The sequence below is a fragment of the Cyprinus carpio genome, chromosome B10, assembly GCF_018340385.1.
Source record: "Cyprinus carpio isolate SPL01 chromosome B10, ASM1834038v1, whole genome shotgun sequence".
In the NCBI taxonomy this organism is placed as follows: domain Eukaryota; kingdom Metazoa; phylum Chordata; class Actinopteri; order Cypriniformes; family Cyprinidae; genus Cyprinus; species Cyprinus carpio.
Genome location: NC_056606.1, coordinates 12,006,584 through 12,024,923, shown reverse-complemented (window position 1 = coordinate 12,024,923; position 18,340 = coordinate 12,006,584). Strand labels below are relative to the sequence as shown.

At 34.8% G+C, this 18,340-nt stretch overlaps 1 protein-coding gene across 1 annotated transcript; it reads left to right on the top strand.

The window, feature by feature from the left end:
- Positions 1-7,117: 7,117 nt before the first annotated feature.
- Positions 7,118-17,990, top strand: LOC109067329 (basement membrane-specific heparan sulfate proteoglycan core protein-like). Its single transcript, XM_042732550.1, has 9 exons — positions 7,118-7,516; positions 12,678-13,043; positions 13,127-13,245; positions 13,325-13,478; positions 13,596-13,711; positions 13,828-13,981; positions 15,113-15,484; positions 17,180-17,273; positions 17,376-17,990. Exons 1-9 carry the CDS (start codon positions 7,456-7,458, stop codon positions 17,470-17,472), a joined length of 1,533 nt encoding a protein of 510 aa, XP_042588484.1. The 5' UTR covers positions 7,118-7,455; the 3' UTR covers positions 17,473-17,990.
- Positions 17,991-18,340: the final 350 nt, after the last annotated feature.

Genomic DNA, 18,340 nt, shown 5'->3' with positions numbered 1-18,340 from the left:
AGTGTGGAGAATACGGCAAGCAGTGTACAACTGCCTGAGGGTGGAAATATGCTAATAAGGGACAGCCGTGGGTGGGGCCTGAGCAGTATGACATCATACTGTTTAGAAAATCAAAACGGCTTGATTGAGACTATTTAGGTTTTTTGGGGATTAAAAAAAGGAGTGAATGGATTTTTATCATTGTAGGGTTGTTGTGTCCACACACCGCTAAGACATTTATATATAAACACGATGTAAAAGTGAATTTTGCATCCAATGTCCCCTTTAAGACAGTATAGGTGTTTGAAAATAACATACAAACCACTGCAATAGCTTTTGACTCAAAACTGTTACTGAGAGCTACTCTTACTTAGGTATAGATACTTTTTGACTTTGACGTCCTTTTAAAAAGTGGCTCAATTTCCCTGAATACACTCTAGCAGTTGTGACAACTTGTGTGTGACAACTAGCCCCAGTCTCCTATACATTACTGAATATGCTTTTCTGAGTGGTTGCATTCAAGAGTGTCCAAGTGTTCTTGGCTACAGACAAAAGTGCGTGAGTGTGTGCCTGTAGTCTTCTATAGTTATGGATGTGATTAAGAGGCTCAGCAGAGGGAGCGCTGCTCTCTGATCCTCCCCTGAGCTCCGCTGTCAGCCGCTAAAGAGACAGAGGCTCTAAATGAATCCTCTCATTACACGCCAGTTAAAAGGACTTCAGAGCCACAAGACACCCAAGAGAACAGCCTGTCCAGCTTGCTTCAGCCTGCTACACACAACGCCTGCCAACCATATCTGGCTGAAGGACAAGCCTAGATTTAGCTGAGCCGCGTGAGGATCTGTGTAACGGCAACATTAACCTGGACAAGATTTACGTATCAGTTGGAGCACAACACTTCCTGAATTCCCAGAAATTTCAGCATAAAACCTATATGACGTCAATGATATTAAACATCATTGGTTTTTGTGTGTTTTTGGGTCTCATTCACTAGCCAATGCGTTAAGCCTGGATGCAGATATTTTCCCAAATAAATCTCCACTCAATAACTTAATAACATACATACATACATACATAAATGTTATTGTAATTATTATTGTTAATAATGCATTAATGTATTTATATTATTTAAAAATAATAATTTTACAGTTTTCTTATTGAATAACAATTCATACAGACATACACGTACATACAAACAAGCATAATAAAGTATAGCTATGTTGCAGAAGTAGAAATATAGATTGTGTGTATAGAAATATAGACTGTGTACATCTGTTTGTGCGAGTGTGTAATATTGACTTGCAAAACAATAGTATAGTAACATGTAGTAACAGTAACATGTTCACATGTAGCAGTAATATGTAGTATATCTCTATGTGCAAGTGTGCAATATTGACTTATGTACAAAACAATAGTACAGTAGCCTGTAGCAAATTGCGTGCAACTACATAATAATAACAGCAGCTGTAACATTAACAATGTGCAAATCGAGATGAAGCTACTTGATAAGAAATAGCAGCAGTAACATTTACAAATGTGTAAATTGAGCTGTAGCAGTTCAGTCCACCTATTCTATGCGATAAGTGAGACTAGTCTGTATCCACTGGCTACCCATTTAAAAGTCTAATGGCTGAGGGGAAGAAGGAGTTCCTTATTCTGGAAGTCCTGCATTTCACACTCCTGTACCTCCGTCTTGAGGGTAGGAGTGTGGACAGTCCGTATTGTGGGTGGGTGGAGTCTTTAAGGATGGAGGCAGCTCTCCTGTGGACTCTGCGATGGTAAATGGCCTGCAGAGAGGGCAGTGGAGTCCTGATGATCTTCTCAGCAGTCTTCACCACTCTCTGCAGACATTTGCGGCCCCTCACTGTAGTGCTGCCATACCACACAGTGATGCAGCAATATTAGTAAATAAATATTAATATATACTGTATATAAATATAATAAATACATACATTCTTCTTCTTCCTCCTCTTCTTATTAAATAAGAAAAATATATCATTATTATTATTATATAACACCATAAGTTGACCGCAATAAATAGTCCTCTGATATTGGCACATACTGCTGTAGGTTTGATGGGTTTCAGTGTGCAGAGAGGCAGATAGTCTGTGGGCCACTCTGTTTCTGACAGCATCACTGCAGGAGAGGTGCTGGAGCCCCCTAGAGACTGACCTGTCTGAGAGAAAGACCGTTTTACTGGCCTCTCTCTATGGGTCAAACTGAGTGTTCTGGAATGCTGGAGAAACTGTGATCCTGCTGTGAATAGAGCACCACATATTCAACCTGATTAAAAGGGCCACAGCAACCTTGCATGTGGGAGTATTTGATTCAGACAATGAGTCATTTCTTAACAGACGTGACCAGGTTATCCATCAAGGTTTATTTACTCAAACAATACAGCAGCTCAGTGGGCTGAGTGGGATTGCATTGTTGACACAGGTCAATGTCAGTTTATCTTCTTCCTCATACTAACACTGTTGACAGGTTTTCAAAGTATACCTCATGGTCCAATTAGATGTACCACAAAGTCGGAACATAAAACTAGCTTTTAGATCAATAAGTGTTTTATATTAATGTGAATATAAAATCTATATTTTTGTACTCCACAAAACTCCAAAAAAGAAAAAAAAGTGAAGTGAAGGTAAATTATTCACTAATAGATTTGCATGAGCTCTAAAATGTACATGTAATAATAATAATAATAATAATAAATAAATAAGAAAAAATATTAAATACTACTATTAATTATAATAATGAATTGCTTTTAAGTATGAAAAATGCTTAATAACTAATTTTAATAATAATAAATTATTATTAAATAAAAAGAAAATTATTATTATTAATAATATTATTATGTACTTACGTCCTAATTATTTATGTATGATTATTATATATCAGTTATTATTTGTTTACAATTACGTATAATTATTATTTATAATAATAGTTGTTATTATTATTATTGCTACTACTACTATTATATAACCCCAGTTCATAATGTTAAATTATTCTTATATTATGCATAATTATATACACACATTTTATGCATAATACATGCATCACTTTAATGTTATTATATGGACTCATGCAAAGATGACTAAATAATGAATTCTTGGGTTAACTATCCATTTCAGATAAAAAAAAAAATAATGTCTTTTGCGCTAAACTGACAGAAGTCACAGTCAGAGCAAGTGACATAACAGAATGTGGGCACAAAAAATGGATGATGACAGCAACTGATGGTGGAGATCAGAGGACTAAGAGCAATGTGGAACATTTCATCCCTCTCCATCATAGACCTGTCTGAGCTCACAGTGGCCAGTGCAGATCTGAAGCAGTGTCGAACTTCTCAGCTCTCAGTCATACTCCTAAAAGTACTGGCTTGATAATGTCACTGTACTATAGAAGAACAGGAAGTAGTGGGCTGCCATCCAGAAGGTCAGGAGTTTGAGCATCGCTGCCGGCATGCTAGTTCTGTGACATCTCATTGAGATGGCCACTGTGTACCGCTAGCGTGCCCTTAAGCAAACCACTTAAAGCATTTCTGCTCCAGGAGACAAGACTTATTCTGCAGCATGACCCCTCTGATGGACAGAGACTCAGCATCTTTCACCCAAGACACCACAACATCCTGTCTAAAGATAACAAATAAACATGAGCTCCTGATGGACTGCATCTTTGCCCTAGATATGAGTTGTTTAGAATCCACTGGTCTGTCAAGCCTTTAAACATTATTCCAATAGAATGCTCATGATTCCGAATGGAATTAAAAATGGGCTTTGCAGAGGAAATAAAACTAGTTGGCCTGCAACTTTATTATAAAGTCCAGCATAATAAACTATTTTTCATAAATAAATAAATAAACACATACATAATCAATAATTATTTATATAAATGTAAAAGAGACAAAAACTGATATACTCTAAGACTTTTATTTATTTATAAATAAATACATACATACATAGTACATGATTTTTCTTTATAAATAAATGTTTATAAAAAATAATGTAAAGCAACATAACATCACTACTAAATGTTTTAAATAAATAAATAAATACATCCTTACAAAATTAGTGTAAAAAAACTCATGCATAGTAAGAAATATTTATTTATTAGTTTAATATTTTGTACCCTGCTTATATCAAACTGTTATTTACCAACCTGAATTTAGCTGCCGTAATTTCATCCACTCAATGTGTTCATGATAATGTGTGGTCTAAAGAGACAATGATAAAAAGAAACACATATTGCTTATGTGCGACAAATTTTTCTCTGAGAAAAAGACTTGAGAAAAGGTCACTTTCACTCATCTTCACATAACATTAATAGAGATCCTATTAGAGGCACTGGACTATCATTACTGGGGTTGTGGGTGCATTGATTGGGGGTCAGATACAAAAATAAATGATAGACGTGCAAACCGAGGGAGTGAGCTCTTTTCAAAACAGCCCTGCACACCCTGTCCTAACAAAATAAAAGTGAATACATAATGCATTACAATGGAGCCTAAAATGTCAGACCTGGGTCATTAAAATTAAAGTCGCCATGAGGGTCAGTTGGACGGCTTGGTGCCTGATGTCCTGTTTGGTGCTTAGTGGTAGAAAATTGCTTTACAGTGTATTTATTCATAATCAAAGTATATTCATGTCTAAATGACATATCACAAATCACATTATGTTGGTGACAGTAGCCTAGTGGGCAGCGTGCCAACATATAGCACCATTGCGCTTCAGGCATCCTGAGTTTGAGTCCTGGCTCGCAGATCTTTTCAGATTGAAGTCTCACTGAAACTCATTTTGAAGCCTCATTATAGCGAAGCTAAACATGATTTTGTGTATTCGGAGGGATTGTACATCAGAACTTCATTTGTTTCACTGCTCTTGTCTGCCTGCAATTTCTGTCTGTTTACAAGCTCAAGACATTCATGTTATTGCTGATAACGACAAGCAAGAATATTTTGTGCATGACTGCCTGATTACCTGATTTTATTCATCGAATCATTTATTAAAATGATGCAGGCTGCTTTTATGATATTCAGCCTCACTGAATTTCTCCCCGAGTCTTTGCCTCAGAGGCAGGCGCACAGACACACACACAAGCACAGTTTTTAGAGGTTATGTATATGGATTACATCAGACACTTACTCAATTTCTGAATCAAATGCTTTGCTCACTGAGTCCTATAATGAAAGAGGATATTTTAGTCCTTTGGCAGAATACGAAGTCTCAAATGTGTGTTCTTTTGACAGGCAAATATTACAGATGACAGCGGATCTTGACCTTCTGAAGTAATTTGACTTGAGGACATCAGATCTTTTATACAGATCTATTCACATTTGTTACTCGGTATCATCCAGCCTGTCTCTCTGAATACTCTATGTCTATATTAAAGTACACATATCCGAAGTATTCTTTGTTACATTTCCTCATAATTACCAAGATGCTGCTTTGATTTTATGTTTTACAGCTAATATCTCCCCACGCTGCTTTTAGCTGCCACGTTCATGGATCTATTAACATCCCTTATATCCCCTCCAAAAGAATCGAATAGAGCCATCAATTCCCTTCCCATTTACAGAACTCATTGCTTCATTATTATGTGATAGTATGTGATTTTGATCTTTCTCTACAAGACTATGATTATGAGCTTCAGACCCAAGAGGCCGTGAAGAATGGAAATGGTACATGCAATTGCATGTGAATATCTGGGTAACAGGTAGTTAGTTCAGAAGTGTGAGACATCTTTGAGTTTAAATCAAACATAGCTGAGGTTTCTCTGCTCTTTGGATGGCCATTCTAGTAATTTCTTACTTAAAAAATAGGGATGCATGATAATCTGCCAATATTTTTATTTTTATTTTTTGCAATTACTGATCCATATTGGATTTTTAATTGTGCTCTTTTCCCCTGCTTTTACATTTAAATTACCCTTGCCATCATCTTTAACCCTCTTTAAAAGCACTTTTAATACATGTAATCTTTAGCAAATCTCAAAATTAATATCCATTTATTCACTGTGCTTTATAATGCTGCAAAGCCTAAATTAATTTCAAGCATTTAACACTTTTAACATTTACTTTTTAGTGTTTTTTTTTTTTTTTTTTTAGACAAAATAGTATATGATTTTAATATCAGCCATAACATTAAAGTAATTATCAGCTTATCTACATAAGTGCATTCCATATCATTGATCCTGATTTTCTAATATCATTACTCAGTGTTAGGTTTAACTAGTACTAGATTTCCTTGACTATATTTTAAGTTTTAATGTTTAATTTTTAATTCATTTAGACAAAATAGTATAGAATTTTAAGACCAGTCATAACATGTCAGTAATTCTTGGCTTATCTTCCCAAATTTTTATGTAAATGCATTCTGTACTTTCAAGTATCCTGATTATGTAATATCGTTACTGTATTTCCCAGACTCATTTTCAGGTTTTAATGTTTTATTTTTCATTTTTTTCGAAAAAATTTGTAATATCATACAAAACAAAAAACAACCATAAAAATAACAGCTAGAAATTTAATATTGTTGTGTTCCTATTTATTCCTATTCCTAATAAAACAGCTCAGCATTTTAATATCAGCCATAATGTGAAAATTATCAGTCTGAATTTTAATATCGGTGCATTGTTCCAAGTATTTTGATTACGAAATGTCGTTATTTTCAGTTCTTTAGACAAAGTAGCCTTTAAGTTTTTCTTAAAAATATTTATTTACAAAAATTTAAACATCAGTGTGGCCCTAATAATGTATTGTGATTATTTAACGTCATTACTAGTATTCTGAGACTCCCAAGCATGCTCCTGAAGTAGGTCGAGATATCTTTATTTGTTAAACTGAGCATTCACACTCTCCCCACTGTAGTTTCCTGTCACGTCTCATTTAAGATGTTAATTAACAGTAAATTCTATAATACCATAAGAAATACCAAAGAAAGAAGTTACAGTAAATGTTCATTGGCCAGGGGACTTTAACCAATAATTTCCACAAACAATAACGCACCTATACTGCCAGTAGGGGCATTAAAATTTCACATAATCTTGATTTTGATGTATGTGTGTGCGCGTGTGTGTGTGTCTGTGCAAATGTGGCCGCAGCTTGTTAAACAGATGCATTCTGACAGGAAATCGAGGAAGACATGCTGACTGTCAACACTTGACTACCAACATAACAAAATAAGGTCATAATTATCTATTGAAGTCGTTCATTGCTAAAGAGTATCAAGAAGAACGCCATCCCTCCATCACCAATCTACTTTAAACATAAGAGCAGCTCTCCATTAGGTATCACTTGGGGGGGAACTACACTTCATAGCTTAAGCGAAACCAAGGAACTGTTGATTCAGACAGGCTATAGATGTAAGACGACAAAGACAAACCAGTTCCTGTCTCTCTGGTGGTGTAGCTAACTTCCTGTGCCTCTGCTGCTGCTTGTGTTTGACGCTCTCTGTCATCTGTGAGACTGCTGTTTTCACAGATATGGATTTTTTGATGACAGATCCAACATATAAACTTCTTATCTTTTTATTCATGATACCAGGTAAGAAGTGGCTTAAATTTGTATTGCTACCCACAAAGAAATGTTTATTAGCTTTTTAACTGATCTGTGCTGTGGTTAGACAGACACTCTATGACATGACACTCATCTTTATGTCCTATCTATTAATTTACTTTACTTTATTTTAAGAAAAAAAATGCATTCAAAATGCAGTTCACACATAGTGATTTAACAGATAATCCTATGATGAGCATGTTTATAATTTACGTTAAAATAAAAAACGTCAGATGCAACTGTTCTGATTTCATTATAAAAAGAAAATCATCATTAAAATAATTAATTATTGAAAAAGAACTTAACAAGTATTAATCAAGCATAATCTTTTGATATTATTTCTTAGAAAAAAAAATGCATTAACAAAACGGTTTTACTGCTTATTAAAATGGAAAGTTCACCCAAAAATGACAATTCTGTCATCATTTGTCATCGACCCTCATGTCGTTCCAAACCTGTATTAGATGCTTTCTTATGTTGAACATAGAAGATATTTTGAAGATTGCTGGTAATCAAACAGTTGTTGGTTGCCATTGACTTCCATAGTATTTTTTTTTCTACTATGGAAGTCAATGGCAACCACCAACTGTTTGATTACCAGCAATCTTCAAAATATCTTCTTTTATGTTCAACATGAGAAAGGCGCATACAGGTTTGAAATGACATGAGGGTGAGTAAATGATGACAGAATTGTCATTATTGGGTGAACTATCCCTTTAATATTAAAAAATCTTGTATAATCAAGCAGAAACATCCTGATATTACCCTCAGGACTGTCAAGGTCAATATATCTCTTAAAATATCTCAATGTGATCTTTTCTCTCAAGGCAAGGTTAGCTCAGGCTGTAAGATGTGATGTGGTGTTGACACCCCTAAATGTAATGATATTTATGTATCAGTGATGAATGTCATTTGTGGCAAAAATAAATAAATAAATAATAATAATAATATTAATAAATCTAAAATGAATACTTTTTATCTTGAAAAATATTTTGTAATCTATTTTAACATTTTAAATAACGATTAAGATATTCACACTCACATGCATTCAAGGTGTGAGGAAAATACATCGCTTTTTACTGTATGAATAAATAAATAATAATAAATAAATGAACCTTGACCTAATGCTTAAAATTAAATAAATACTTTTGCATCTTAAAAAAAAAAAAAAAAAAAAAAAAAATAATTCAATTCAATTCAATTCAAGTTTATTTGTATAGCGCTTTTTACGATACAAATCATTACAAAGCAACTTTACAGAAAATTAAGTTTCTACAATATTTAGTAGTAGCTTATCAGTGGTGACTGTCAGTTCATGTGCATATGGCAGAAATGTTCAGAAAAAAATCAATAAAAAGACGTAAACAAACAGACGATTAACACTATTAACAGCAATTATGCAATCAAACTTATAGCAAAATGTGGTAGTTCTGTATGTTGTTTCTGGGTTAGCATCATCTGAGGTCCTCTGAGGGGTTGGCATCATCTCTTCTCAGGTGTTCTGGATCCAGACTGGAGCTTGTGTAAATCCTAGTTACCACGGGATGTAAATCCCGTGGCAAAGCAGAGAAACAAATAGAGACATAATTAGCGTAGCTGCTGTTCCAGCCAAGTAAAATTAATTTGTTTAACCCAAGCTAAAGAATAATAATGCACATTCGATCAGATATAACTGCAGTCCAAAATTATGAGATGCATTATTTGAATGCTTGGCCAAAGAGGTGTGTTTTTAATCTAGATTTAAACAGAGAGAGTGTGTCTGAGCCCCCGAACATTATCAGTAAGGCTATTCCAGAGTTTGGGAGCCCAATGCGAAAAAGCTCTACCTCCTTTAGTCGACTCTGCTGTCCTAGGTACTACCAAAAGTCCAGCATTTTGTGACCTTAGGGAGCATGATGGATTGTAGTGTGGTAGAAGACTAGTTAGGTACGCAGGAGCTAAGCCATTAAGGGCCTTATAAGTAAGTAATAATATTTTGTAACTGATACGGAAATTAATAGGTAGCCAGTGCAGAGACTGTAAAATTGGGGTAATATGATCATATTTTCTTGACCTGGTAAGGACTCTAGCCGCTGCATTTTGGACTACCTGTAGCTTGTTTATTGAGGATGCAGGACAACCACCTAGCAGTGCATTACAATAGTCCAGTCTAGAGGTCATGAATGCATGAACTAGCTTTTCTGCATCAGGAACAGGTAACATGTTTTCGTAGCTTGGCAATGTTTCTAAGATGGAAGAATGCTGTTTTTGTAACATGGGAAATATGATTTTCAAAAGACAAGTTACTGTCTAATATAACACCCAGATTTTTTACAGTAGAGGAAGTAACAGTACATCCGTCTAGTTGCAAATTGTAATCTACGAGATTCTGTGTAATGTTTTCTGGTCCAATAAGTAATATCTCTGTCTTATCTGAATTTAATAGGAGAAAATTATTGGTCATCCAATCTTTTACATTTTTAACACACTCTGTTAGCTTAGATAATTTAGAAGTTTCACCTGGTCTTGTTGAGATATATAGTTGAGTATCATCAGCATAACAGTGTAAACTAATCCCGTATTTTCTAATGATATTACCAAGGGGCAACATGTATATTGAAAATAGCAGAGGACCTAGGACAGATCCTTGTGGCACTCCATATTTTACTGGTGATAAATGAGATGACTCCCCATTTAGATAAACAAAGTGGTAGCGATCGGACAGGTAGGATCTAAACCATCTTAAAGCCTGCCCTTGGATACCTGTATAGTTTTGTAATCTATCTATGAGTATGTCGTGATCTATGGTGTCAAACGCAGCACTAAGATCAAGTAAAACTAGCAATGAGATGCAGCCTTGGTCTGATGCAAGAAGCAAGTCATTTGTAATTTTAACAAGTGCAGTTTCTGTGCTATGATGGGGCCTGAAACCCGACTGAAATTCTTCATAGAGATCATTTTTTTTGCAGGTAGGAGCACAATTGAGCAGACACAACTTTTTCTAAAATTTTAGACATAAATGGAAGATTTGAAATGGGTCTGTAATTTGCCAGTTCACTAGGATCTAGTTGTGGTTTCTTAATAAGAGGCTTAATAACCGCCAGCTTGAATGGTTTTGGGACGTGACCTAAAGTTAACGACGAGTTAATAATATTGAGAATCGTTTTTTTTCTGCTACAGGTAACAACTCTTTCAGTAATTTAGTGGGTACAGGATCTAATAAACAGGTTGTTGGTTTTAGATGCAGTGATAAGTTTATTTAGCTCTTCCTGTCCTATAGTTGTAAAGCACTGCAGTTTATCTTTGGGTGCGATAGATAAACCTAAAGTATTAGACGCTGTAGAATCTACATTTGTTATTGTATTTCTGATGTTATCTATCTTATCAGTGAAGAAATTCATAAAGTCATTACTATTTAACTGTGAGGGAATATTTAGATCGGGTGGCGTCTGGTTATTTGTTAATCTAGCCACTGTGCTAAATAAAAACCTTGGATTGTTTTGGTTGTTTTCTATGAGTTTGTGGATATGCTCGGCCCTGGCAGTTTTTAGAGCCTGTCTATAGCTGGACATACTGTTTTTCCACGCAATTCTAAAAAACTTCCAAGTTAGTTTTTCTCCATTTGCGCTCAAGACTACGAGTTTCTTTCTTGAGAGCGTGGGTATTACTGTTGTACCATGGCACAGTACGTTTTTCTCTAACCTTTTTCAATTTGATGGGGGCAACAGCTTCTAATGTATTAGAGAAGATAGTGCCCATGTTGCCAGTCATTTTGTCTAGTTCATGTGTATTTATGGGTACACAGAGCAGTTGAGATAAATCAGGCAGGTTATTTGCGAATCTGTCTTTGGTGGCTGGAACAATAGTTCTGCCCGGACGATAACGCGAAGCTATATAGTTATTATTATTAATACGCAGGATGCACGATACAAGGAAATGGTCAGTAACATCATCACTTTGAGGTACGATATCTATGTCAGTAATATCGATTCCATGCGATATAAGTAAGTCTAGCGTATGATTAAAACGATGAGTGGGCCCGGTGACATTTTGCTTTACTCCAAAACAGTTTAATAAGTTAGTAAACGCAAGTCCTAATGCATCATTTGTATTATCAATATGAATGTTAAAATCTCCGAAAATTAGCGCTTTATCAGCGGTAACCAACAGGTCTGAGAGGAAATCTCCAAATTCTTTTAGGAATTCTGTATATGGCCCTGGTGGTCTATACACAGTAGCCAGAGAAAGAGATACGATAGATTTCTTTTGCATATCTGACAGTGTAACATTAAGCATAAGTATTTCAAATGATTTAAACCTGTATCCTGTTTTCTGGGTAACACTAAGAATATCACTATATATTGTTGCAACACCTCCCCCACGACCAGTCTGACGGGGCTCATGTTTATAACAGTAGTTTGATGGAATAGACTCATTTAGACCAATATAATCATTTGGTTTTAGCCAGGTTTCAGTCAAGCAGAGTACATCAAAACTATTATCTGTCATCATTTCATTTACAATAACTGCTTTGGGTGTGAGTGATCTAATGTTTATGAGCCCAAACTTTAAAAATTGTTTTTGTTCATTTATTTTACGTTTTTCTGGTTTAATCACGATAAGATTTTTCTAGATCCTACATTAAATTTATATTTTGACCTCACTATTCGGGGAACAGACACAGTCTTAATAGATTGGACAGCGCAAGTACTTCTATTTAAGTGGGTAGAACAAAAGCCATCATAGCAGTTATTTGAGAATTGGCTTACTAGTCAAATGGAGCGTAGAGTTCTGGAGATGTTGTCCGAGAGCAGCTCCGCTCCGACTCTGCTGGGGTGGAGGCCATCAGCGCGAAAAAGCCTAGGTCTATAATAAACTGTTTTCTAAATTTTAATCATTAGGATATTCACATTCATATGTGTTCAAGGTGTTAGGAAAATATATTGATTTTTACTTCAGCTACTGTACATATGACATTTTTTCAGTCATTACATTTCATCTTTTCTGAACCTATCCAATATAAGTTCTCTCTATACATTGAAAGACATGTAATTATACTACAAATGACACTGGAGAGTTCCTATAATGCTTAAAAGATAAAACCATGTCAATCATACATCTCTTAGAAAATGAATGAAGTAATCTATCACTTATGAAATTGGTTTATCAGGAATGTACGGAGATATTATAAATTATAATGCTGCCACAATTGCTGTGGAGGGACAGAACATCAGCCTGCAGTGCATTGTGGGAGAGGAGCAAAACATCACAATTATCCAGCTGGAATGGATTAAACAGCAAAAACCAAATGAGAAGAACGATCAGAAGATTGTTGTGTTCCATCCTATGTTGCCAACATATTATTTTCGATCCGGTTCTCTTCTGGAGACAGTGACCAGTTCAAAAACTGGGAAGCTGCAGGGCTCAATCCTGACTCTGCATGAAGTTACAGTGAATGACAGTGGAAATTATATTTGCGAAATTACTTCTTATCCCAATGGCTCAATTAAAAGAATCACAAAGCTGCAAGTGACAGGTAAACTGTTTACTGTTAACTTACATTCTCACATTCATTTCACATTTAAAAGTGAACAAGCATCGTCTGTCTGCTAATTTCAGAGCCTCCAGCATCAGTGAGGATGCCATATCCATATGGATTCATAAAAGAGGGGGATGATATGAAAATAACTTGTTCAGCGATCCCTCCACCACTCCATTATAAACTTGGAAGGTCAAAGGTGAGTCCGATGGGAAAACACACATTTCTATATGCCACAGTTTATACAACTGTTGTGTTGATCTCATTCGTCTCATCAGGACCAGACATTTTGGCTGGAAAGCTCAAACGGAGAGTTCATTTTACCAAACGTCACCAGAAATGACAGCGATGTGTACATCTGTTTACCTGAATGGGACTCATTAGTCCGAAATCAGCAAGGTCTCAATGCCACCGTCGAACTGACTGTGAATTGTGAGTGTTTGTACTGAGAATATAAATCAATTGCACCTAAAAAAAAAGATTTAGAATGATTTTTTTATATTCTCTGTTGAATAAAATATATAAAATAATTCCTGTTTTTCCAAACAGTTCTTGATGGCATTGAGTGTAACACAAGCAGCCCTTTAAACGTCAGCGCTGGTGAGGATGTAGCGATTTCTTGTATCGCAAAAGCTTCACAGCACTTGCAGTATAAGTGGATGAGGGTAAGATTGTGAAATATTAAAAGAATGAAATTAAATATTAAAGTAGTATTGTTTTAATAAAACATTTGTAGTGTATTAACTGTCTAAAATTACAAATCCATGTGATGATTTTTTAGGGTGACAAAATACTGTCTCTCTCAGACACTTTGTCTCTGACCTCCGTAACATCTGACCAGTCAGGAACATACAAACTGACAGCTGTCTTTCTGGACAATCAACTCCAGACAGACATGGAGATTTTTATCCAGGTTCTCTCAAAGCAAAGTGAAGGTAAGAAAAAAAAGCTTTTTGTAATTGTGATCACATGGCAATTTTTTTCTTTGTTAAAAAAAAAAAAAAAAAAAAATTAACAGCTTCTTACCGGTGAATAATAAACAATAAAGTCCCATTCTGCCCAAAGCAATATACAAACAATGGAAAACTTAAGAATATCACTGAAGCCTAATTATAATTATTAATTATACATTTTGGAACAGAGGTTAATTGAGCAATTTCCTCTTTTTCGAAGCCTTCTGGGACTTATTGTTTTAGGAAAGGCTGTTGGGGTGTTTCTGTGAGTGCAGGTCAGGTTTTGCCTGGATTGTGGGAACTAATAATTTGTGTAATGAATATCATTATCATTAGCACACAAATGTGTGCTCTGTAAGAAAAAAAAAAAAGTAGAAAAACATTAATGTACTGGTTAACGTTCAGCCAGGACATCATCTGTTAAAAAGACAAGACCACCTAAAAAATTAAATTCTGTCATCATTCACTCATCATTATATTAATCCTAGCCTGGATGACTTTCTTACTTCTGTGGAACATGAAAGATGATACTGTAAAATACTTGGTAACCAAACAGTTTCTTTCCAATGACCTCCTTTGTGTGTACAGTACAATGGAAGTCAATAGGAATTGAAACTAAAGGGTGGATTGGCATGAGGGTGAGTAAATGATGATAGAGTTTAGATTTTTTGGTAGACTAACCATTCAAGTTTACGGACATTTCCATTAACCCTAATAATTAAAAAATACCTGTGAAAAATCTATACGGAAATGTGCCCTATTTTATAAATTTCCTTAGAGTATGTGTGCATCATTTACTGTACTTTTGACACACATTTGGATAAGCTCACAGGTTGGTGAGCACTTTCTGTGCCATTGCAGACAATGAATAGTAGGCTATCATTGTGCAAACTCACACCACAAACATCCCAATACTGTTTCACTTCCATTTTGCTTTTAAGGTCTAGTTTTATTGTATGTAATAATGTAATATAATATAATAATCCTTTTTCCAAACCACTTGACCTATGTAAGTTTGTATTATAATTGTATTATGTATTGTAGCATGTAAATGTAATATTTCTTAATATACATTCTTTATTTAATTTTTCCTTCCATAATGATTTCTTCTAGGAATGACAACTCCTTTCCCAGTAAGGACCACCAAACATCTGAGCAGCTTTACCTCCAATGGGACCAGCTCATGGAGCACTGATACCACTGTGTCTACATCACAATCTGGTCACTTGCTAGCCAGCACAGTGAAACCAAATGCCACTCTGACAACCTTACAACCCAGATACACCAGCCATCCCACTCCTCTCACTGGCAGCTCTTCTGCTCCACCTGTTGGCAATGCATCTACATTACATGCAAGCACTGTAAAATCTATAGACACCTCTACAGACAGTTTGAGCACAACTCCAGATCCAGCTACAAGAAGAAGAGAAAGAATCACCACTGATATAACACAGAAAAACATCACCACTGTTACAGCAACAAAAGGTAAAACACACAAATTACTCTTCTGAAAGACAACACTAAATCAAAAATGGTCATATTCACACACACTTATCGTTGGTCAGTGATTGGCACTTTCGGAACACTGCTTTATAATGGTTTTAACAGATCCTGGGTCAGTTTTATAATGTAGGTTCATTTTTAATTAACGTATTGAGTTTTAATACTTGTGTATGTGTATAACACAAAAAGAAGAATATTTAATTGATTTTAATTGATCTAGTTTGCTAATTCCTGCCTATAACACACAACAAGCTCTACACATCAATAAAGTAAAGCAAATTTTTATTTATATTTATTTTTATGATATTTATATTTTTATTTATTTTTTTATTTTTGCATTACCTTTGGAATACTTCAAGGTGCAGGGTGAACCTGTATTCAAACTGGACTCCGCTATCGACTGCATCAACTCGACTTGAGTATAATCTGATAAGAAATGCCCACTTTTCATGATCCAGCAATGCATCATAGGACAATCATTATTAAAGGGATAGTTCACCCAAAAATTTTAATTCTGTCATTAGTTACTCACCCTTATGTCGTTCCAAACCTGTAAGACCTTCGTTCATCTTCGGAACTCAAATTAAGATATTTTTGATGAAAACCAAGAGCTTCCTGTCCCTCCATAGACAGCAAGGGTACTACCATGATCAAGGCACAGAAGGTATAGTAAGGACATTGTTAAAATGGTCCACGTGACATCAGTAGTTCAACCAAAATTTTATGAAGCTTCGAGAATACTATTTGTGCAAAAAGAAAACTAAAATAACAACTTTAATCAACAATTCTTCTCCTCTGCGTCACCCTAGAGCACCATTTTGGAGAGTATCACGATGCATGCATGTGATTTTCATAAACAACGTAAACAACAAATGTGTGTGGTGTGTGGTGTAGCTGATGTTGAACACACCTTGTTTACATTTAAAGGAGAGTGCATGCATCGTGATAATCCAACATTTACATTTAAATTTTTGTTCTATTTTCGCACAAAGATGTCACATGGACTATGAAAACGATGAAATGACTGCATTTCTGTGCCTTGAAAAAGGTAGGACCCTTACTGTCTAGGGACAGAAAGCTCATAGATTTCATCAGAAATATCTTAATTTGTGTTCTGAAGATGAAAAAAGGTAATTAATTAATGTAATTAATGACATAGTTTTCAACTATCCCTTTAAATCAAGTCAAATCAACTCAAATTCAAAAATGTATATAATTTTTTTTCTTTATTTATTTTTTTTACTCAGAAATAAAGTGCAGTGAGTGCGTCACATAGCCTACTAATGTTTTATATAGCCTTAATTCAATTAAAAACAAATTATCTGTCTTACATAAAGCTGTAACTGGAATATTCCCTTTGAATATTGTTTTAATCCATTTCATAGTAAGAAATTATAATTGGTTATGTTTTATGTTGATTTAAAAATAAATGTAATAAATAATCTGACATGTTTAGCTGTAGCTTGGGAGCCTTACCTGCAGACACCTCAAGTAACATCACATGGTTTGATTTTAAGTGTGTGATCTATGATTGATATCAGTGTTTTATTCTGAAACAGACATACACATGACAGTATAAACAGGATATGAGTTTGGGCCAAGATCTGAGCTAATTATAAAACCAGACCTTTTATTATTGGTTCACTTTTCCATGCATATCTCTTGTTTTTCTTTCAGCCTCAAAAAGCTCAGCATACATCGCTGTCCCAATCGTGTTGCTGTTGCTCGTGTTGATTGTGCTTTTATACAGAAGACACCAGAACCAAAAAAAGTGAGACACAACAAAATCAGCAGCACTTCCTCTGTCCTTTTACGTAATCACATCCTACATATTTCCTGTCCATTTATCTACATTTTTACTTTTTCTTTTCAGAATGGATTTGCCACCTCCATTCAAACCTCCCCCACCACCAGTGAAATACACATCAGTGAGGAATCATGATGTCCCTATGACTGATATTCTAGTGTGAATGTATAATGCTCTTGAGAACCCACAAACCGTGGGCCACAAATATGCTGACAGGAAGATTTTTCCCTTAAGGCCTCACCCAAAAATTTAAATTGTTTAATCCATTATATTTCATCAATACTTTGACGCTTTAAAAAGTTTATAAAGACATTGTAAATGTTAGCAATTAGAATCTTGTTGTTGAATTTAAAACGTCTTCTAAAGAGACAGATTTAATTTTAAAGCTTTTATTAACATATAAAAACGTTGATCAAAACCCAAGCCACATCAAATATGTTTAAAAAATGTGATTTGAAGTTAAACGGAAGTCTAGTGGGTTTAGAATTTTCATATTTGGGTGAATTACCTCTTTAATGTTTTATTTTGTTATATTTTTTGTTAACATGAGATCCTTGTTTTATGTGTTTTATGTTATTTCCTCTGTAGTTGTATATAATATCTGTTACTCTTGTAAATAATTTGGGTTTGTTGTTTTAGTAAGTTTTTAAAATAATTTTCAAAAATGTGACTGAATTTTTTTTTTTCAAACATTGGTATGCTTTACACACATTAAATCAATTACAAATACATTACTTTGAAATAGCTGAAATAATGGAACTACTAAAAGGGGTCATATGATGCTGCTAAAAAGAACATTATTTTGTGTATTTGGTGTAATGAAATGTGTTTATGCGGTTTAAGGTTAAAAAAACTAATTATTTTCTACATAATGTACATTATTGTTTCTCCTCTAAGCCCCGCCTTTCTGAAACGCGTCCATTTTTACAAAGCTCATCATTTTGAAAAGCTAGGTGTGCTCTGATTAGCCAGCTATCCATTGTGTTGTGATTTGCCGAATACTTCAAGCATGTGACATAAATGTTACACCC